The sequence below is a fragment of the Mustela putorius genome, unplaced genomic scaffold (genome assembly GCF_011764305.1).
Source record: "Mustela putorius furo isolate JIRA1106 unplaced genomic scaffold, ASM1176430v1.1 tig00000129_pilon_pilon_pilon, whole genome shotgun sequence".
In the NCBI taxonomy this organism is placed as follows: Eukaryota; Metazoa; Chordata; class Mammalia; order Carnivora; family Mustelidae; genus Mustela; species Mustela putorius.
The window spans coordinates 20,589,405-20,612,808 of NW_025421290.1; the positions used below are offsets into that span (position 1 = coordinate 20,589,405).

At 43.0% G+C, this 23,404-nt stretch overlaps 1 protein-coding gene across 2 annotated transcripts; it reads right to left on the reverse strand.

Moving 5' to 3' along the window:
* Nucleotides 1-1,139: 1,139 nt before the first annotated feature.
* On the reverse strand, nucleotides 1,140-17,708 carry RDH11 (retinol dehydrogenase 11). 2 transcript variants are annotated; one of them, XM_004738995.2, is made up of 7 exons: nucleotides 17,610-17,708; nucleotides 14,974-15,092; nucleotides 14,291-14,446; nucleotides 13,090-13,194; nucleotides 12,336-12,545; nucleotides 9,106-9,295; nucleotides 1,140-2,730 (listed from the first exon to the last, which is right to left on the reverse strand). In XM_004738995.2, the coding sequence occupies exons 1-7, from the start codon at nucleotides 17,612-17,614 to the stop codon at nucleotides 2,628-2,630; spliced, it is 888 nt and encodes a 295-aa protein (XP_004739052.1). In that variant the 5' UTR covers nucleotides 17,615-17,708; the 3' UTR covers nucleotides 1,140-2,627. The 2 variants fall into 2 exon arrangements, with proteins under 2 accessions (XP_004739052.1, XP_004739051.1); XM_004738994.3 differs by lacking the exon at nucleotides 17,610-17,708 and adding an exon at nucleotides 17,181-17,338.
* Between the last annotated feature and the right edge of the window lie 5,696 nt (nucleotides 17,709-23,404).

A 23,404-nucleotide genomic window follows, 5' to 3' on the forward strand; every position in this document is an offset into this window, starting at 1 on the left:
TACATTATCACACAACATTAAGTTATAACATCTGAATTGAGGCTGTACTGTGGCTAGATTCTGGGGACAAATTATCCTTAAAAATGAGAAATGATTGTATAACTATAATAATGAAAAATGTTCTTATAATTAAACTTTGTTTTTTTCTGTTGACTCTAAACTTTCATTTAATTCTTAGTTATTTTGATGAATAAAAACATAGTAATCAAAAAATTTTTATTTGTCATTGACAGTTCAACATAAATTAAGTAAAATATTAGTTCAATGATGCTACTTAACTATTATTAAAATTTTCCAATTTTTCCATAAAATGACCATTTCTAAATTATATACCTTAAAAGTCAAAGCAAGTTCAACAAAAGAATATTCATTTACAAATATGAGAAGACTGTGGTCCTAAAACTCTTTACCCCCACCAAAGTGAATATGTAATTGTCAGTCCAAGACAATCACAAACTATTAGAATAACATACTCCAAACAAGTGATGGGAACATTACTGATTCTTCCATTTCCTATGGCAGCATTACCTTTGATAAAAGTTCTCCAAATTAGGGGCACCTGGGTGGCTCAGTGGGCTAAAGCCTCTGCCTTTGGTTCAGATCGTGATCTCAGGGTCCTCGGATCGAGCCCTGCATCGGGCTCTCTGCTCCACAGGGAGTCTGCTTCCTCCTCTTTCTCTCTGCCTGCCTCTGCCTACTTGAGATCTGTCTGTCAAATAAATAAATAAAATCTTTAAAAAGTTCTCCAAATTAAATGTAGGTTTTTGGCATACAGACATTTTAATCTTGTCAAAATAATGTAAGGAAGTGCCCTGAAGATTATTAAATTGGCTATAAATTATAGTATCAGTCCTTAGGACAATTTTGCCTAATAAAGAATTGGGGTTTTTTGGTTTGGGGTCTTTTTTTTTTTTTTAAATAATCTCTATACCTCATTAGTGGTTTTTTTTTTTAAGATTTTATTTATTTATTTGACAACGAAATCACAAGTAGGCAGAGAGGCAGACAGAGGGGGTGGGGGAAGCAAGCTCCCTGCTGAGCAGAGAGCCTCGTGTGGGGCTCGATCCCAGGACCCTGAGATCATGACCTGAGCCCAAGGCAGAGGCTTAAGCCACTGAGCCACCCAAGCACCCGTTTGGGGTCTTTTTCTACCACATTGGTTGTTTGGCACTTGTTAAAGACAGTGTAGGATCAGTCTTGGTAATTCTTCCATAGTTACGTATTGCCATCTTTAGCTGTTTTTTTTTGTTTGTTTGTTCGTTTTATTCCTTAACTAGTCCCTTCACTGTTCACATTATCTTCCAGGATTCTTCTCTTTTTTGGACTTCTTCCCTGCTACCCATGTGCTTTTTGGTGAGTAGTTATCCACATATACACAATGTGTTTCCCTTTGTAGCACCACCCATTTGTATTAAAGACTGAATGAGGGGCGCCTGGGTGGCTCAGTGGGTTGAGACACTGCCTTCGGCTCGGGTCATGATCTCAGGGTCCTGGGATTGAGCCCCGCATTGGGATCTCTGCTCAGCGGGGAGCCTGCTTCCTCCTCTCTCTGCCTGCCTCTCTGCCTGCTTGTGATCTCTCTCTGTCAAATAAATAAATAAAATCTAAAAAAAAAAAAAAAGACTGAATGACACTGTTTACTCCATCTTTGAACACTTACCTGCCCCAGCGTCCGGTTTAATACTGATCCTTTGTAGCTATTTTAAATTTTGTAAAAATAATCCCAATTGCATGCTACCTAAGAACACATACAAAGATATCCTCAGTGACAATCACCAAATAGCCTTTCTCTTCTTCTTCCAGTTTTCTAAGAGAAACTAAGGCACAAGAAGGCCTCCATGGGTCTGGGGTCCGTAAACTGAAGTCAGGTAGGTGGTCTACCTTCCAGTACTGCTCCTTTCTTTACCCACTTGCTGGCCTGAGAAACAGTAGGAAAATGATGGCTTGAACTTGATTTTTATTTCTGCCTTCCCTCAAATTTCTGCCTTCCTCCCAACCCCACAAACTTCTGTGGTCCAGACATGTAAAAGTGTCTTAACAGCAGTGGCTGTAGGTTGCTGGAGATAAAGCCCATGCCATAATCCAGATTCAGTTAAGAGTTTCCCGAAAGAATCCAGATGTTGGTTTATGATGGTTTTCTTAGCAGGTGAGGGATGAGCCCTGCTCTTGAGCCAACCCACTGTTGACTGTGGGAGTTGAACTGGGGCTGCAATACGGCCCTCCTGAAAAAAAAAAAGCTGGCTGGTGGCTGGGAGGAACTATATTGTTAACAAAGTTGGTAGAAACTAATCAAAACTGCCACAAATTGACTCTGCCATAGCTAAGATTCTCCCAGGTAGTAGGTTTCAGAAGGCAAATATGAGTTTGCAGGTCATATGAAAATCTTATCCTAGGATACCTCCTGTAAGTCTGGCAATAACAAGAGCAAAGTCTATCTGGATTAATGCAGGGTGTTTTGATCAATCTGGCAGTGTACATTGGGCTTTTATCAGATATCAAGCAGGCAAGCCTGGAAGGTTTGTTTTCTTTGTGCTGGAGGTTTTGGCCATCATGAAGGAGAATCATTTTGGCAGGGAGTACTGAGGAGTCTGCTGGAGGTTTCTCTTGAGTCCACCTGCCACCACCCGTCATTCCATAGGTATGCCCAGCAGGTCACAGCTGACGTCCCATAGCCGCCTTGCTATCGTCTCATTCCGAGCCTGGGCAGAGACCCACGCCACACTGCAGTCACTAGAAGGAAAAGAGAGAGGCTTAAAACACAGGGTTTATGAATGGAGTCTGTTCTCTGCCTGGAACAAGGAATGTGACAGAGAAACAACCTAGGGATCACATGTCCTCTATACACTTCATAAGGCCAGTCTTTGTCTTCTCTTCATTCTCTAATCCTTACCCCAAAGAAAATGTAATTACTGTTTAGATCTCCTCACTAGACTTCCTCTGACCAGAATGTCTGATATATAATGCATAGCATTTAGTCTTTATATTCCCCTTTATATGTATATATTTAATTAATATCAGTGCTCACCTGACACCTATGTATGTCCAGCTGTTCACACAGGACCTTGTACAGTGTCTTGTTGCTGAGATTACACTGGTTACAGATGCTTGGAGTGGTAAAAACAAAACCACCCTCAAAACTTACTATTTCTGGGGGTGCCTGGGTGGCTCAGTGGGTTAAGCTTCTGCCTTCAGCTCATGATCTCAGGGTCCTGGCATCAAGCCCCAATCTCTGCTCAGCAAAAAAACACCTTACTATTTCTGGCCTACTGCAATTATAACTTTAAAAAAAAAATTTTTTTTTTAAAAGATTTTATTTATTTGACAGAGAGAGAGAGAGAGATCTCAAGTAGGCAGAAAGGCAAGCAGAGAGAAAGGGAAGCAGGCTCCCTGCTGAGCAGAGAGCCTTATGCGGGGCTCAATCCCAGGACCCTGAGATCATGACCCAAGCCAAAGGCAGAGGCTTAACCTCCTGAGCCACCCAGGTGTCCCAACTTTTTAAAAAATCTTTTTAAAGATTTATTTATTTTTGAGAGAAAAAGAGTGCATACCAGGAGAAAGGCAGAGGGAAAGGGAGAGAGAGAATCCCAAGCAAACTCCCCACTGAGCATGAAACCTGATGCAGGTTTCAAACTCATGACCCTGAGATCATGACCTGAGCCAAAACCAACAGCTAGACACTTAACCAACTGCACCACCCACGCACCCCCAATTTTAAGTGTTTTTAAACTCAAATAACAAGTAAAGCCAGCCTCATAAAAAATGAAGGTTAAAGATGATAGCATAAAAGAAATGTAATAATAGAGTACTATGTGTTTCATATACCTTCTCTTCATTGCTGTAATCTCCATAATTCAAAATCCCCATTAAATGCAGGAGGCGTATTCAAACTGCCCTGCCCAGAAAATTTTCTCAAAGAACATTTTACTCATTTTTCATTAGCTGCATCTAGTACACAGTGGGTATTCAATAAGGGTTTTTTGAAAAGTGATTGAGTAAATGGACTGTAATCTTCTAAGTCAAGTCACGTAAGAAGCAATGTAAGAAGTTATATACTATTTCAAGAGAACTGCTTCCAGGACATCCTTAGCAAATTCTGAAGGTGAAAGGAAAGTTGGCAAGTCTGAAAAAAGTACATGAAGCAAATCCTTAACACTATGTCCATAAAGACACTGCTAATCAAAGAGTAGGTTATGGACTAGCAGGAGCATCATCAAGGAGTTTGTTAGAAATGCCAATTCTCAGGCCCCCTCTCAACCTGCTGAATCAGAATCTGGAGGGCAGAGGCCCAGGAATTTGTCTTCAGCCACTTCTTCAGATGGTTCTAAAGCACATGAAAGTTTGAGAAACACCACTTAAAGATACGTTCACAATTACAAAACAAGCCTTGTAAGTATAGTACTTCTGCTTAAGGAAACTTACCAGCAAACCAGCACAACCTGCAACTGCTGAGCAGAAAGACCATCACAGAGAGCCAAAGACTCTGTAAGACTCTAGAAATGAGCTGGCCTTTGTAAGCCTCTGTAGCCTCTACTGCATGATTGATGCCTTATGTTCTTTGCATATGACACAGCAAATGACACAATGGACAGGAAGGTGCCTTGTGTCGTAGTTTATGACATGCTGTAAAATTTATTCAATTACCAGAGTAAAAGCTACTTACGTGTGGTTATGGCATCAGCACAGTCATGGTGCTGGTATTTTCAGTAGGGTTTTGAGAAGTATCAATCAGTATATATAAAAAGACCAATTTCAAAACTTACTACAAAGCCATAGTAATCAAGACACTGTGCATTAAGGATAGACATATAAATGAATAGAACAGAACTGAAAGTGTAGAAGTACCCTTACATTTATGGTCAATTGATTTTTGATAAATTTGTTATAGATTGAATCATGTCCCCTTAAGCCCATATGTAGAATCCCTAATCTATAACAAGTAAGGTTATAAAGGTAGGGCCCTAATTCCACAGGTCTAGTGTCCTTATAAGAAGAGGAGACACCAGGAGTGTGCACACACAGAGTGAAAGCCATCTGAGGACACAGCAAGAAGGCAGCCCTCTGTAAGCCAGGCATAGAGGCCTCACCAGAAACCAACCCTGCCAGCACCTTGATCTTGAACTCCCGTTCCCAGAACTGTGAGAAAATTAGTTTCTGATATTCTGTTACAGCAGTCTAAGGAATTTTTTTTTTTTTTTTTTTTTGAGCCCAGTGTGGGGGTTGAACTCACAGCCAAGATCAAGATCAAGAGTTGGACACTCAACCAACTAAGCCACCCAGGTGCCCCAGCCCAAGGAATTTTAATACAGCTACCAAGAAAATTCAATGGAAAGAATAATCTTTTCAACAAACAGTTCTGGGACAATTGGATATCTACATGCAAAAATGAAATGAAGTCAAGACAGATCCCTACTTCATTCCATATGTAAAAATTAATTCAAAATGAATTATAGACCAAAATGTAATGCTTAAATTATTAAAGAGTTAGAAGAAAACATAGTAGTAAACCTTCGTGACTTTCAGTTAGGCGGTTGGGCAATGGTTTCTTAGACATGGCACCAAAAGCACAAGTGACCAAAGAAAAAATCGGTAAGTTAGACTTCATCAAAACTTCTCTGCTTCAAAAGATACCATAAAGAAAGTAAAAAGACAAACCAAAGAATGGGAGAAAATATTTATAAATCACAAATCTTATAAGGGACTTGCATCCAGACTATATAAAGAACTGTATATATATATATGTATATATATATATATTTATAACTATGTAAAGAACTGTTACAATTAAATAATAAAAAGATAGTGATCCATTTTAAAAATGGGCAAAGGATTTGAATAAATGTTTCTCCAACAAAGATAAACAAATGGACAGTAAGCGCATGAAAAGATGCTTAATATCATTAGCAGGAAAATGCAAATGAAAACCATAATGAGAAAAACTAGAAACACTTGAGTAGAAAAATTATTCCATGCTTACCAGGTGGGCTTAAAATCAAAAGGACAGATAATAAGTGTAAGGAAGGGTGTGTAGAGATTAGGACCCTCAGCCCCTGCTGGTGGCAACACGAAATGGTGCAGCCACTTGGGAAAACAATCTGACAGTTCCTCAACAGTTAAGCAGAGTTGACATATGACCCATATTTCAGTGGGATTCAATTTCTAGGTATATAAACCAAGAGAAATCACCATACAAAAATCTGTACATGAATATCACAGCATTATTATTCAACTAACCAAAAAGTGATAACCCAAATGTCCCCAATTGATAAACGGATAAATAAAATGTGGTATATCCAAAAATGAAATATTATTTAGCAACTAAAGGAATGATGTACTGGTACATGCTTTGGGGTGGATGACCTTGGACACATTCTGCTAATTTAGCAAGAAGCCAGTCACAAAAGGCCACTACTATAACTGCATTGATAGGAAATGTCCAGTACAGGCAGATCCATAGAGAGAAAAAATAGAATTGTTGTCTAGTGCAAAGTTTCTAATGCTTCAGTCAAGACAGACTTATGTTCATTTTTTGACTGTGGTCAACACAGTTGCAACACAGTTTAAGCCTCCAATGCTTAAAATTAGGAATCCATGGCACTGGAAAGGCTCTTCAAAAGTCAATTAAATAATTACTATGTCATGGATTTGAGGCTCACTTGCTTTAAGCTATTCAGTCAAAACCTCAAAATCTCCAGGGAAGAAGAAAACAGTCACCCATAGAAAATCATTCTAGTATATAAAACTATGTAAATTTATCTCTCTGGATTTTAGCTGTACATTTCCAGCTATCTGCACTATACACTTCTACTCACATGGAGTCTTATGGAACATGGACAGAGCCAGGTTTACTACGTAGTGGGCAACCGATCCTTTCCACATTCTTTTTTTTTTTTTTTCCTTTTTTTAAGGAGGGAAAAGGGCAAAGGGAGGGGGAGAGGGGCAGAGGGAGGAGGAGAGCCTCCTCCATGCCCAGCATGGAGTCTGATGTAAGGTTCGATCTCACAACCCTGAGATTAAGATCTGAGCTGAGATCATTACTCAGACTTAACCTTTTAACCGACTGAGCTACCCAGGCGCCCCACCCCCCTTCCACATTCTTTTCACAACAGCAACCTGATCCTTTTCTGAGGAATGACCTCTTTCCCACAGTATGAAGACCCCATTAATCGAGTGCCTGTCTCTGTCTAACCAAGGGAGTAAGGATGAGAGGATGGAAGATGTAGAGCTTCCTTGCTAGAGGGGAATAGTGAGCAACAAAACAAAGACTGAGGATAACTGGCTTATACTCATTCCAGCAGCAGTGCCCCAGCTAGCTGACTGGCCACTCTGTCTGTTCTAAGCCTGGCTCTTCAGTCTTCTCTTTTGTTCTTAGGAGAACGCCCATATTTTAATAAATTCCCTTCTTGCTTAAGTTAGCATGCGTCTATTTCCACTGCTCTGGAATCAAAGAACTCTAAGCTCTACCCATGATTTTTCCAAGTCTGCTGTCTCAGTTGATGTCATCATCAGTCTCCAAGTAAGTCAGGCTTGATCCCAGGTCACTAACTCTTCCCAGACCCCTTACTCATTTCGTCATTAAGCCATAAAAATTCCACCTTTTCAGGGCCTCTCCCACTTAACCCTTCTTCGTGTTCCAACTATCATTACCCTAAATCCGGAATTCATTCTCTCTCACTTGGGTTATTTATTCATTCATCAAGCAAAGTAACCAGGGATGTTTCTCTGTGCAGATTATTTCTCTCTCTACTGGAACAACTTCTGTGCCTCCTTTCCAAGCCTGGCATTATGGGCCTTTCATGATCTCTCTACATTTCGTTCCAATTTTAATTTATTTACAGCACTTTCTCTAAAATTTCAAGTTATTTCCATAAAATCTTGAAGGGGGAGGTAAGAACATGCTAAAATTTCAATTTTTAAATAGATTTTATTTATGTATTTGACAGAGAGAGAAAGCACAGGCAGGGGAGCAGCAGGCAGAGAGAGAGGGAGAAGAAGGCTCCCCACTGAGCAGGGAGCCTGATATGGGGCTCAAACCCAGGACCCTGCGATCATGACCTGAGCCAAAGGCAGAGGCTTAGCTGACTGAGCCATCCAGGTGTGCCCCTAAAATTTCAATCTAATATGATGCTTGAGACCTGCTTAAAAATAATATGAGAGGGAAAAGATATGGGAAGGGCTGGTGCATGGGGAAGGGGGAGTACTGGCCATGGCTTAATGGTTGTTGAGACTATATTATGGGTATATGGGGGTTCAACTGTTTTATCTACTACTATACATATTCAAAGTTCTCTATAATAAAAAGTTTTAAAAGTCTTCACTTAATCATGAAGGGAGTCCATTGATACTATTTTAGTCCTGAAGATAATAGAGAAATACAGATTCAAATTCTTCTTCTTTTTTTTTTTTTAAGATTTTATTTATTTGGGCGCCTGGGTGGCTCAGTAGGTTAAGCCGCTGCCTTCGGCTCAGGTCATGATCTCAGGGTCCTGGGATCGAGTCCCGCATCGGGGTCTCTGCTCAGCAGGGAGTCTGCTTCCTCCTCTCTCTCTCTGCCTGCCTCTCTGCCTACTTGTGATTTCTCTCTGTCAAATAAATAAATAAAATCTTTAAAAAAAAAAAAGATTTTATTTATTTGACAGAGACACAGCAAGAGAGAGGGAACACAAACAGGGGAAGTGGGAGAGGGAGAAGCAGGCTTCCTGCTGAACAGGGAGCCTGATGCAATGCTTGATCCCAGGACCCTGGGATCATGACCTGAGCTGAAGGTAGACAGTTAACGACTGAGCCACCCAGGCACCCCTCAAATTCTTTCTAAGGTACAGGGGGAAAAATTGAACACGGAGTTCAAAAAGGAACAAAGAAAACTCGACGGATATAACAAAAGGTAGGAAGAACAGAAACAACCAGAAAACATCATAAAAGACAGAGAAAACCAAACCCAGCAGTACCATGAAAAATGCAAATGAGTCAACCCCTTTACTACAGGGTAAAAACATAAAAAGACATAAGCTATGCCACACAATGTAGGAAGTACAGTATACCAGACAAATCCAGATTATTTCCCTTGAGCCATAAAAACCCCATCTTCAAAAACAGACACATTCATACCTGAAATGATGCCCATTTAGAATCTCAAGTCCTTCCGTGAGAGCACAATACAGGCTGGTCTGTGCTCCCTGCTGAGGGGTCTTGATGAAGAAGGAGAAAAGCCACCACATCCATTTCATGAAGGACGAGTGCCGAATCAGTTCAGACTTGACTGTGCCCGGGTGGACAGAATACGCCGTAACGCCAGAGCCTAATGGGGGTGCCCCATAGAGAGAGGAAGGCAGGACTTGATATTGCTGGACAGCCGAGGACAGCAGGGTCCGTGAATAAACATTTAACCCCAGGAAGACTCCCTTCCCACAATGGTATTATAAGCACTCCTCACAGTTACTTACACCTCCATATTTCACAGGTTAGGATTAAAGCTCAAAGAGGTTATTAACTGTTAGGAAACAGCAGAGGGGTGCCTGGGTGGCTCAGTTGGCTAAGCAACTGCCGTCGGCTCAGCTCATGATCCCAGGATCCTGGGATCGAGCCCCGCATTGGGCTCCCTGCTTGGTGGGAAGCCTGCCTCTCCCTCTCCCTCTGCTGCTCCCCCTGCTTGTGCTCTATCTCTGATAGATAAATAAAATCTTAAATAATAATAATAATAATAATAATAAAGGAAACACTAGAGCCAGGAGTCAAACCTCTCTCCCACACTTTGACTCTAGGGATCACTCTTTCTTCAAAGCTGCCTTTTTATTATTGGCTGCTGGGATCCCACATTTCTGTTTTTCCAAACCTTTCTTGTTGCTTCCTCTCAGTTTCCTGGACCAGTTCCTCATCTTCTACCCAAACTGCAAATGCTGGAGCTCCCATATCTTGCTAAATTCCTCTCTAGAACTATATGGCATGCATTTTTATGCACATTGTACTCCTTTGAACTCTTGGCTGACTTTGAGTGGCTAAGGGCACGGGCTCTGTGGTCAGACTGTCCAGTTTTGAATCCCAGCTGTACCCTGGGCAAGCTCCCTATGTTGCGATTCACTTTCCTCTTGAAATGGGGATAATCCTAATACCTGCACCTCACATGGTGGTTTGGAGGATTAAATGGATTCATATCTATAAGAGACTCGATAGTCTCTGGTACATGGTAAGTGCTAAATGACACTTAGGCATGTGCTGGTGAGGTCCCCAGTTCCTCACTAGAACCTTGGGGCCAGAGAGGTTTCCAAATTTCTATTGGTTTTAGAAAAATAATATGACACAGATACATATATTTCTTATTACCTAATCTCCCTGATACAAGGGAGGTTTTGCTGCTAAATGAGCTTTGGAGTCAAGCTTCTGAAAAAATTCTCAGGTCTTTGTGGATTTCATGATTGCAGATAAAGGACTATGGACATAAATTATTTCCAACTTGACATCTACTCTATTTTTTTTTAAGATTTTATTTATGTATTTGTCAGAGAGAGAGAGAGAGAACGCACAAGCAGCAGGCGGAGGGAGAAGCAGGCTGCCCACTGAGCAGGGAGCCCAATGCGGGGCTCAATCCCAGGACCCTGGAATCATAACCTGAGCCGAAGGCAGATGCTTAACCAACTGAGCCACCCAGATGTCCCTTGATACCTTGATACCTTCTCTAGATGACCCATAGTAATGCTGACACAGAGGCCCCAAACTAATTTCATATTTTAAAGGCCAAACCTGGATCTTGCAGTGTTCCATAACTCCCAATCAGGCAGGCACACAGACCAGTTCTTGACCATTCCCCACCTTACCACACATATCCGTCAACAAGCCCTGGGGGTTTCCCATCGTAACTATCTCTTAGGAGTGTACACTACCCTCCATCTCCACCACTTTAGTCCAGGACACCCTCACTTCTCACCTAGACTACAGAAATCACCTGCTGCACACACTCTGGTCCCCATTTTAAAAAGGCTTTCATTCTGAAGGTTCTTTCCTGCTCTTCCACTAAAGTTCTTACCATAGACTCTAAGGGTTTTGACTCTGTCCACTGTCTCAGTTCAGACCTCTGCTCCCTTTGCTTTCTACATTTTAATCATAGCAGCCTCTCAGTTACTCAAACTGAATCTAGACCTCTGTGCATTCTCTTCATCTGCCTGGAATGTTTCTCAATATCCCGAGATGCCTCATCCCACCCACTCTGTAACCCATCTAATCTCCATGTAGCTTGATGATCCCATATCAACAGTCGGGCTCCTATGTCTGATTCCTAGCCAAAATTCTGCCTGCCTCAACTCCTAAGCGACTCTAGGAGTCCACCCTGGATTACCCTTCTTTATCGAAAATTCAGAGTAGACAGTGTTAAGGACCTTTGTATATTTGTGACTGAAGACTCCCCTCTTCAAGCATACATTTCTCTCTTATTTAACCTTGTGTCTAAGTAAGACACTCCCCCGCCACCACCACCCCCAGAGTCCCAGGACCTTTTTTATCCTACTGGTTGTATCTAGTACCAGCTCAGGTCCCTCCCTCTGCCATTTCCCCCCTCCCCCAGATTTTATTTATTTACTTACTTACTTACTTATTTATTTATTTTTAAAGATTTTATTTATTCATTTGAGAGAGAGACAGTGAGAGAGAGAGCATGAGCGAGAAGGTCAGAGGGAGAAGCAGACTCCCCATGGAGCTGGGAGCCAGATGTGGGACTCGATCCCGGAACTCCGGATCATGACCTGAGCCGAAGGCAGTCGTCCAACCAACTGAGCCACCCAGGCGCCCCTATTTATTTATTTTAGAGAGCAAAAGAGCACATGTGCAGGAGGGGCAGAGAGGGGGATAGAGAGAATCTCAGGCAGACTCTGCACTGAGCCCAGAGCCAGACCCAGGGCTTGACCTCACAACCTGAGACCATGACCTAAATCAAAACCAAGAGCCACACGCTTAACCCACTGAGCCACTCAGAAGCCCCCAGGTCCTTCCCTTCTATCTAGTCTCATTATGAGTAAAACACCTTGCTTGATTGTGAGGCCTGACTTAATGAGGACAATAACCTATAAAGTAGTCCTATTTTACTTATGAGGAAATAAGTCTGGAAAAGTTAAGAAACTTGTTGCAGGTCGCACAGCCAGTAAGTACTAAAAGTCAAGCCTTACGACTCAAAGTCAGAATGTCTCCATCTCCTGCCAGCCACCTCCAATATTCAGCTGTGGTCTATTTACTAAAATAATACCCAGTTATAGTCACGGCAGCAGGTTTGTCCAGGGAATGGGCTCCAGAAAACGGTATTTTTGCTACTTTCCATTGACTGGTATCTCTATAATTACTTCTTCTAAGCCTACCTTTGAGCCTCCGAGCCAGTTCCTGGGTGAAGAGAATGTTAGCTAGCTTGCTATGACAGTAGGCCAGACCCGCATGGTAGAATTTCTCGCCCTGAAGGTTATGGAAGTGGATCCTTCCCAGGTGATGTGCTAGGGAAGACACATTCACTATCCTTGATGGGGCCGATTCCTTCAGCTTCTCTAGCAGCAGATGGGTCAGGAGGAAGTGACCTATGGGAAAAACTAGAATTAACAGAGTTCAGGGCCAATGCCAGGGTGAAGGGAGTCATAGTGAGCCCTGGAAAGAACACAGGAACAAGGCTTTTTGCCTTATTAATTCATTATAAACTGCAGAACAAGCTCAGGGAGGGTTTGGGGAAATAGGACAGCCATCTCTCCCCGGGGGTGGGGGGGCTGGATTATGTGAATATGAACTCTTGTCTCCTTCCAACTTGGATTAATAATACTCTTTAAGAGCAAGCAGCCTCTGCCTGATGCTGGTCATAAGGTTCCCCACAAAGAAAACAACACAGCCCCCAGTCCAGTGAAGCTGTTCAAAAAGGCCCCAAGGTAAGTTGAATCTGGATCGCAAATTAAAAAGTGGGTGGCACCTCGAGGAGGCCTAAGTTTATCTCTGAGCTATCACAGAAGGACCAGAGTATTCACTATCCACTTATGGTCTCTTAGGGCCCAGAGGCAGCTCAGTCTGACCCCTAGGTTTTCCAAGAAGAACTTTAAGCGGCTTCTAGTTTGGTGATGAGACCAGATTTCTTACCCAAGTGGTTGACTCCCATGTGCATCTCAAAGCCATCTGCTGTCTTAGAGTAGGGACACATCATCACTCCTGCGTTGTTGATCAAAATGTGTAGATGTTTCTCCTCTGCAGGGGAAGAGGAGATGTGATGGGGAAGCAGCCAGCCACAGCAGTTACATCTGAGAAATCTGCCTTACATCCGGGATTTGAAAATGGGGATGCATAACTTACTTTAATCTTCCTCCATTTCTCCTTCATATGTGGATTGTATCATTTTTCATTGTTTAAGACTTTCATTGTTTACCTACTACAGAGCAAAATTCCATCTTACACAACCAAGTTGCCTTTCCGATCTTTCCATTTAAGGAGCTACTCACTCACTGCTTTGGGGGAAAATGTTCTGTTCACCTCTCCTAGTAGAAGGACTTCCCAAGCTGAATCAGAAGAGTCAAAGCAAGAACCAACAGGCTGTTCTGTACACACCCCATGCCACTGGAGAACTCCAAAAGGAGTTCTGTACTGGCTTCAACTCTTTGTTGCATCTGGCAACTCTTTTCGTGGTTTATTTTCTCACGTAATTTGTAATTTCTAACTATGAGCTCATATCTATAGACATTTTTTACCTTGGGAGGCCAAGATCCATGTGTTGTGAGGGGTTATGCCTACAGAGTACTCTTGGGTCTGATTTTGATGTGTTACTACAGGGTTTTATGTTAGCTCCTCAGCTCAAGATTCTTACACTGATGATGTAATAAATTCTCCCCCCCACAGATGATGCCAACTTGAGGTTCTAATATCTTGCAGTTGACTCTCTAACCACCATGTCCTAAAGAGAAGATAAACTTCTTTGCCATGTCTTGGATCTGATGGCCTACTTTTTTTTTTAAGCCCCCATACCATGGACCTGATGAGTTTTTGTGAGCCTCAACCTTATGGAAGCCCAAGATACAGCTCCCCACTCTCAGGGCCTGAGGCCTCATTCTCCTTTCCTTGTGAGGTTTTTGGCTTTAGTTCTTATGCACTGCTATGACTCTTTAAACTCCTTTTTTGTTGCTGCTTCTTGAGGATTCCCTCTTGTTATTAAGGAGTTCAGCTATGAATGAAATTTTTTATTATAATTTATCTAGTATTTCTATGTATTAAAGAGAAGGCTCTTTTCCTTTAACCAAGACTGCCATGTTGATTGCAAGATCAACAACATAATCTCCAGTTCTGTACTTACCTGCTAAGAAGTCTTTAGCAAAGGCTCGAATAGATTTCGTATCAGCCAAGTCCAGTTTCCGCACGAATACCTGTTGATTCCCCGTTATGAGCTGGATCTCTCTGGCTACTGATTCCCCCTTTTGCACATCCCGGCATGCTAAATACACACGGGCACCTGTCAACAAATACATAAAAGAGACACACTGTCAGCTCTGCTTTTGAGTGGACACTATAGACCTACAGACTTATAAATGTCATTTTCTACTTTAAAAAAAAAAGTTTTATTAATTTATTTGACAGAGATCACAAGTAGGCAGAGAGGCAGGCAGAGAAAGAGAGGGGGAAGCGGGCTCTCTGCGATGCAGGGCTCGATCCCAGGACACTGAGATCATGACCTGAGCCGAAGGCAGAGGCTTAACCCACTGAGCCACCCAGGTGCCCCTACATTTTTTTTTTTATGGGAATTTTATGCCTACTTCATGACAGGGGTATTTGATGAACAACAACAACAACGAAAGAAAAATAAACCAAAATACGAAGTGTCCATTATACAGAGAGCATTATACTAGGTTCAGAGCAGTGAATCTGTGGGACACTTGTAAAGTTCTTGAATTCCAAGACTGGGAGGGAGTAATAAGCATCCCCCGCATCCCCTTGTGAGGGATAAAATGGCAGGAGGGAATTAGAAGCAGATGAGCTTGCCTCTTTGAGCCAGTTCTTTGGCTGTCTCCTTTCCAATGCCCGTGTTGGCTCCAGTGACCACAGCTACCTTCCCAGGAAGCTGGACAGTTGATGTACACATCCCACTACACAGCATTTTCCTGTAGAGAAGGAGAGCTCATCAGTTCTTCGTTCCTGTCTTAGCCAGAGGTTCCTGTAACTACCATGTCTTCCAATCGCAAGACTAGAGTTTGCTTTGGTTCTTTCTAGTGCTGTCATTTTATAGATTTAAGGAAGACTGAAGAAAAATTTTCTGCTCTTGCTCAAGGGCTTTTGCTCAAACATTTTCTGCTTCTCTCTTGGGAACAAAAACGATTCTATTTTAAGGGCAAACCTTAGAGCTGCCCCCTGCAGTACAAGAACTGGGTAAGTATTTGATTATCCAGGCACCTGGCTTCAATTTGAGCCCTTTGACAGGCTTAGGGAATCATAAGACTCAGCCTAGAAGAAGCAAGAACTGGTCCACTTACGACAATCTGTCCATAACTGGCACTTTTTGGCCTTGATTTGCAGCTAATCCAATACAAAAAGTTAAAATTATGGAAGTTTGTTTGCTGCAGTAAAGCAAACAGAAACACGCACATACACACAATTAAAAATAAGACAAAGAAAAGACATAAATCAGTACCAACAGGAGCTGGGATTTGAGTCCTGGTTTAATTAGTGTCCTTGTTCCTAAGCACGCCACTCCCCTTCTTTTCCAAAGAAATGAATGCACAAACAGGGATTAGCATATCTCAGATTGTTCTTTTTTTCTTCTCTGCAAATTTCAAGACTCAAGTTAAAAGAATCTGTTGACCAGGAGATGCACTTTTAAAGAGCATTTCAGCCTTCTTCATTGAACTGGGAGTCGCAAGGCACACACTCCTAGCCACTAAAACTACCTGCTTAGGGCACACAAGTCCGTAAGGAAGCAAACTGGTGCTCATCAAAAGATATCTTCCTCCTTAGAGAACAAGCCTCCCTGCTCAGTTTTTCACATCCTTTCAGGGTTCGCTCCAGGAGCGACAACATATCAGGATCTCTACTGAGTTCTTTCTTCTCTTTACCAACAGGATGAAAGAAACAATCAACTATGAAAAATCCAGCTCTAGGCTAGCTCCCCTGAGCTAGCCAAGTGGCTGAGGAGTATAAAGGTTGCAGTAAAAATCTTCCTGAGAAAAATCTCGCAGCGGTGTGAGCACTATTTTCAGTTCAGGCTTAACTTTTCACTGAGATTCTATTTGGGTAAAAGGATCTTGTGGTGCAAAGAAATACAAAGCGTTCTCATCTGAGTGGGAGCACTAGGCGTTCAGAAGGGAGGAAAAATAAAAGTAAAAGAGGAGCGCGAGGGTGGATGGTGACCACCCCGCCCCCCGCCCCCGAGGAAGGACTGTCTCTTCTGTCTCCCGTTCACCGTCACTACTGGTGATTTACTCAGAACCAATCAGCAGGCGCCCATAGTGCAGCTCTTCTCCGATTCTCTGCCGCACTTAGCCAGCCATTGGCTGATTTGTCACCAGGTCCGGGACCACGACCCTCATTCCTCTCGGCCTCACCCCCAAACCCTGGGCACGATTCAGGTCCCCCAGATACTCCTGCTCTGAAGGCACAATGCGGCTCATGATGAAACCCTTCCGTTTCTTTCCTCTACAACATCCGCCCAGAAAAAAGGCGAATCTATCTGCAACAAGAGAGCAAGCAACGGGCCGGCAAACCGCACGATTCCCACCGACAGAGTTTCAGAGAGCAAAAGGTCGAATCGCTCCACCGTACTTCAAGGCTGGAAGCAAGACGATAGATAGGGCTGGTTCAAGGCGTGGGAGCTAAGGGGAAAATGAGTGTTAAGGTCCACACCCCACTTTAGGGTCTGAAATCTCCCAATGCTGATAACTTAAGGGTCTGAGGGTAGCCTTGCACTCAGGGTTCTCTCGAGCAGAAAGCAAGGGTTTCTGAGACGAAAATAATGATCGGGAGAAAGAGAGTCAGGTGAGCCGGACTACAGCCCCTTCCCACCGCCTGGGGTCTCCTGATCTCGTTCCCCTGTATCCAGGACAGCTGAACCTCCTCCAACCAATCGAACATCCGGCCTCGACCTACTTGGAAAGCCCCCAGGGATTTTCCTTTTCCTTCTTCTGGAAACAGAGGTTCGGTGAGGATTAGCGTCCTCCTGAATTCTTCTCAAGAGAAGGCAATACATTTGCACAGACCTGATTTGGGGTGCAGCGATGTACAGGAAAAGGGGTAGAAGGAGGAGCAGGAGCAGCAGGACCCCGATCATCATGCCGGACGGCTGCGGTGTGTCTAGGTAGGAGCGGAGCGAGATGCCCCAGCAGCGCTCGAGGACCGTGCGGCTCCTCCCAGACACGCCCTAATCTTAGTACTGCAGCCCAGCGAGCAAAGCCGTCTGGGAAATGTAGTCCGCAGCTTGTGCTGGAGGGCGCTGCTCCCAGCCGCTCGAGCAAAGCCGACACGCAACAAATCCCCAACTATTTAGTTTCTAGGCCTTCTAGGATCGTCCAGCTTTCCCACAGCCCTCTGGCCACCACGGTTGTCATGAAACCTCCCTAGTCCTCTAGCTCTTGGTGCCCAATTCCAGATCCTGGTTAAGTTTTCCCTTATCATAGTGCAACAGTTACCGCATTGTTCCTCCTGGAGATCAAAGATTGGCGTCTGGGGAGTGTTATGAGGCTGATTACGCAGGAGAGGAGCCGTTGGAGTCTGACAGTTGGGAAGGAAGTAGGGAGGTGGGAATCCTTCCTCCTTAGAGATTCCTTCATTCCAGGGGAGTGTAAGCAACCCAACCCTGAAGAAATATCCAGGAGAATCGCTTTATTGTGTCTGTTTTGTATTATAATGCTTTCATCATTTTCCTGTTGTTTGAGTGTTAATTGATAATAGACCATGGTTCTCCTGGTGACTTGGATTAGATATGTTAATTCCCAGGGTGGCCATGAATTTCCCAGATTAGTACAGTTGGTTTTGCTTACTCGTGAGAGTCTGTAATCCTGTCTTGAATTAAGGCCATGGAAATTCTTTGAGAACAAAAAGTTTCCCTGTTCAATTATTCCTTCCCGCTTTGCCAGCTGAGGCTTATATCTAGCTTCCAAGAGGTAGAGGTAGAGGATGTTTTAACAAGTCAATAACTGGATAATTCATTTCCATTTGATGGAAAAACATGTTCCAAGTTCAATTTAAATGAATATATCTTACAGAAATTGAAGAGGTTTCCTTCACACAGTACAAATTTTTACTGATTTAACGTTAGATTGTCTAATAATCATCAGATTTTGTCAAATGCTCATTGTGGTACCTAATATATGTATAGGCTTTTACACCTTTTACACCTTTATTAAAAGCCTTTCATGTGTTTTGTACCTTATTCGTTCACTTATTCATTTGACGAATGTGCTCTTCCTACAGTGTACGAGGCACTGAACTCAGGATCAGCAGGGAGCCAGCAAAAATGACCACTGCCCTCTCAAAGCTTGTGGCATGTCAGGGAGGAACTTTATGTGATCACCCTGAATAAACCGTGATGAGGGTTATGAGGGAAAATAAAGGTTTGGGAGGTCTTAGCCTGAAGCTCCTCCTGGTCTGGAGGTCAGGAAAAGCTTCTTTGAAGAAATGCATTTGATCTGAGGCCTGAGGGAAGGTCAGGAGTTAGTGCGCAACATACAGATGAGAGTTCTCTGAGCAGAGGGAAGAGTCCACTGGAGAGCTCAGAGTCAGAGAAAGCAGGAGCACTAGGACAGTGGAAAACAATGGTCTAGGGGCGCCTAGGTGGCTCAGTGGGTTAAAGTCTCTGCCTTCAGCTCGGGTCATGATCCCAGGGTCCTGGGATTGAGCCTGCTTCCCCCTCTCTCTCTGCCTCCCTCTCTGCCTACTTGTGATCTCGATCTGTCAAATAAGTAAATAAAATCTTAAAAAAAAAAAAAAAGAAAACATTGGTCTAGCTGTGGCACAGAGGTAAAAGGGAGTGCTAGAAAGAAATGACAATAGCCAATGTCTAAATGGTGCTTATTATGTGCCAGACCCTGTCCAAGTGCTATTAACTACCTTAATTCCCATAATAGCTACAATTTTTTTTCTATTTTATAGACAAGGATACTGAGCCAACAGCGAGGTTAAATAAATTATCCCAGTCCGTGGTGGCAGAACTGGGATTCAAACTTAAGAAGGATATATCCAGGCTCTGTGCCCTGGATAAAGGCCATATTGCCCAAAGAGGAGGCTGGACACCTCCCCGTATGTCTGTGCTTTTGCACATCCACACAAAATTTGCATGCAATTTTATTCAGAGAATCTAGATTAAAAACCATCGGTTAAACCCACTAACGAAAGATGAGTAAGCAAACGACCGACCGGCTTAGAGAAGCTATGACAAAAGCAGAGGGGAGGGTGTTGGGGAGCACTAACATTGTGGAGTAGGTAGAGGAAGGTGAGCCTGAAAATGGACAGCGACAAAGGGACAGAGAGGTTGGTGAGGGGTTAGAATGGGTTCAATGGGATTAGAGAAGCCACACAGTAATTTGAACAGGAAGAGTTTAATATCAAGAATTATGAAACCTAACGGGATTGGAGAAATGAGGAACTGGCTAGTATAGGGGTTATTAAATTTTTTCTTTTTCTTTTTAAGATTTTATGAATTTGTCAGAGAGAGAGAGAACACAAGCAGGAGGAGGGCAGGCAGAAAAAGAAGCAGACTCCCCTCTGAGCAGGAAACCTGAGGCGTGATTTCATCCCATGACCCTGGGATCATGACCTGAGCTGAAAGCAGATGTTTAACTGACTGAGAAACCCAGGCATCCCTAAATGTTTTTCGTACAGAAACAATATTTTAGGCTTTGGAGACATCTGGTCTCTGCTGCAACCGCTCAGTTGTGCTATTGCAGTGTAAAAGCAGCTTTAAACGATGTGTAGTTGAATGAGCATATTCCAGTTAAACTTATTTACAAAACAGGCATTGGGCTGGATTTAGCCCATGGTTTGTCAACCTGTGTGATAGGAAGAAGTAAAGAGAACTCTCAAGAAGATTAAAAGAGCAGATAAAAATATAATATATTAAAAATGTAATCACAGATATAATAGAAATAATACAACATAATATAAAATAGCCAATACTTAGGGCTGAGAGCGAGCCCCCGAGGAAGAGATGGCTTTGCTCCTAGACCTTGCTGGAGAGGGACAGGTAGAGAGTGTACTGAAGGGCAGAGAGGTTGCTGGACACCTACTGTTAGGTGTCAGGGGAAGCTGTCCACAGGGAGATGTCTCACGGAAGGAGCTCTGTTACAAAACACTGACAAGGAAGCTGCTGGCCACTGAGTGCTGATAGGGAAAGTGTGTGCCCCGCGGGAGCTCAGCCAGCAAACCCCTTTCCTCCTGCAATGTCTCACCCAAGTTTAACATCATGCCAGATGGCAAAGAAAAACACATTTCAAGGGTCCATTTCTACTATCACAGAGCAGGCGAAAAGGATGACTTGTTGCTGACAGGCAATGAATCGATAACTGGCATGGGAGGGAAGCTGGGGACTGGTGTAATAGAACACGTTAACAAGGCATCTCAAGAAGTAGCACTTATGGCACCAAAAGCATGATCCAAAGAACAAATTGATAAGTTGGGACTACATCAAAATTAAGAAATTCCTCTCTTTGAAAGATAATGAAAAGAAACTAAATCTGGGGAGAAAATATTTGCAAATGACATACCTGATAAAGTATTTGTAGTCAGATTTTTTTTAACCCCCAGCTCCGGATTAAGAAAATAACTCCGTTTTTTAAACTGTCAAGTGATTTGAACAGTATATCGCCCCCAAAAGATGCACAGATGGCTAATTAGCACAGCAAAAAATGCTCAATATCATAAATTATTAAGGGTAAGCAGATCAAAACCACAATAAAATGCCACCCCACATTTACTATAGTGGCTAAAATAAAAAAGGCTGACCATACCAAGAACTGAGGAGAATGTGGAGCAACTGCAATTGTCACACACCACTTTTGAGAATATAAAATCTGCAACCACTTTGGAACAAAGTTTGTCATTTTTTTAAGAAGTTATATGTTGGGCGCCTGGGTGGCTCAGTGGGTTAAAACCTCTGCCTTCGGCTCAGGTCATGATCCCGGGGTCCTGGGAATGAGCCCCACATCGGGCTCTCTGCTCGGTAGGGAGTCTGCTTCTTCCTCTCTCTCTGCCTGCCTTTCTGCCTACTTGTGATCTCTGTCAAATAAATAAATAATCTTAAAAAAAAAAAAGTTGTATGTCAGTTAAACTGTACCTATCTTATTTTTCCTTGGTAATTCCCAAGAGAAATTAAAGTTTATTTATACAAAGACTGGCTTGTGAATGATCCTGATGGCTTTATTTGCCATGATCAAAAACAGGAAACAATCCAAATGTCCAGCAACAAGTTGAACAGATAAACAAGAGGTTCTATATGCACACGTGAAATAGGTATTACTCAGAAATAAGGACTAGACTTCCAACACACACAGCAGCCTGAATGAATCTCCAAGTAATTATGTTGAATGACAGAAGCCAGACAAAAAGTGTGCATATTATGTGATTCCATTTACATAAAATTCTAGAAAATGCAAAATGGGGATTATAGATTGTGGTGATTGAAAGCAGATCACTGTCTGGGACACCTGGGTGGCTCAGTTGGTTAAACATCTGCCTTTGGCTCAGGTCTTGATCTCAGGGTCCTGGGACTAAGCCCTGCCTCAGGCTCCCTGCTCAGCCGGGAATCTGCTTCTCCCTCTGCCCCCACTATTCACACTCTTCCTCTCTCTCTCTCTCCTGAAGAAATAAACAAAATCATAAAAAAGAAAAAAAAGAAGGAAAGAAAGAGAGAGAGAAAGAAAACACTCTTTCTGGGGATGGGAGGAAGAGGAGGGGGATAGGAAGGTTTTACCAAGGAATATGAGGAAGCTTTGGGGGGTGATGGACATGACATGTTCATTGTCTTAACTGTGGTGATAGTTTCATGAGTGTATACAAAGATCAAAACTCATCAAAGTGTATACTTTATTTTTTAAAAAAATTTATTTATTTATTTGAGAGACAGTGGTCACAAGTAGGCAGAGAGGCAGGCAGAGAGAGAGCGAGGAAGCAGGCTCCCTGCCAAGCAGAGAGCCCTATGCGGGCTCAATCCCAGGACCTTGAGATCATGACCTGAGCCGAAGGCTGAGGCTTTCACCCATTGAGCCACTCAAAACCACACTTTGGGCGGCCCCAAAGTGTATACTTTAAACATGTGCAGATTATTGCATATCAATTACACATCAATAAAGCTGTTAAAAATAAGAGGTATACAAGTAGGCTACACTACTGAAAGGTCAAGAAACATAAGAACTGAAATGTGTCTAACAGATGCAGCATAATATTAAGGACTGGTGACGTTTCAGAGATGTGGTGGGTGGAAGCCTGATTGGAGTGGAGTAGGCTGAGGGGTGAGTGTAAAGTAAGGAAAATGAAGCCAACTCTATCAAGGTAGGAAGGAGAGAAGAGGTTCCTATCAGAAGGGCGAGGTGGAATGGTAGGAGCATTAAAAAAAAAAAAAAAAGATTTATTTATTTTATTATTTTTTAAAAGATTTTATTTATTATTTATTTGACAGGGATCACAAGTAGGCAGGGAGGCAGGCAGAGAGAGAGGAGGGAGCAGGCTCCCTGCCGAGCAGAGAGCCCAATGCGGGACTCGATCCCAGGACCCTGAGATCATGACCTGAGCCGAAGACAGAGGCTTAACCCACTGAGCCACCCAGGTGCTCCTAAAAAGATTTATTTATTTATTTTAGAGAGAGAAAGAGCAGGAGCAGGAGGTGGGAGAGAAAGAGAATCCCAAGCAGACTCCCTGCTGAGCCCTAGCCCCCCCCCCCCCCGCCCCGGGGCTTGATCCCACAACCCTGAGATTATGACCTGAGCCAAAACCAAAAGTCTGATGCTTAACCCACTGAGTCCCCAGGTGCCCCTGTAGGAACATTTCTACAGAGCACAGAGAAGAAAGATGAATGAGGACATAGAAGATAAATGACAAAGTAAGTTCCCCCAGAAAGCAGAAGACGATGAGATGGAGACAAATTCATCTTAGAAGGAGAGAAAGATATGTTGAGCACAAATTCAAAAAGATTTATGAGCTTGGTAGCGGAATATTGAGGAATTGTCCTTCTCATGGTCCCTATTTGTATGTGTGTGTCCATGTGAAGAGGCTAGGACATATGCGGAACCTGAGAGTGTAGGCAAGAAGAGTAAGAAGAGTAGCAAACATGGGGCGCCTGGGTGGCTCAGTGGGTTAATCCTCTGCCTTCGGCTCAGGTCATGATCTCGGGGTCCTAGGATCGAGCCCCTCATGGGGCTCTCTGATCGGCGGGGGGCCTGCTTCCTCCTCTCTGCCTGTGTCTCTGCCTACTTGCGATCTCTGTCTGTCAAAT

Bases quoted from the DNA above. Each gene is read 5' to 3' on its own strand.
- RDH11 (XM_004738994.3), bottom strand. From the start codon at position 17,254: ATGATGATCGGGGTCCTGCTGCTCCTGCTCCTCCTTCTACCCCTTTTC. The intron at 13,195-14,290 runs GTAAGTACAGAA...CTTCCCCTGCAG, and splicing joins TGCTAAAGACTTCTTAGCAG to AGGAGAAACATCTACACATT. The intron at 9,296-12,335 runs GTAGGCTTAGAA...CACCCCCATTAG, and splicing joins ACTGGCTCGGAGGCTCAAAG to GCTCTGGCGTTACGGCGTAT.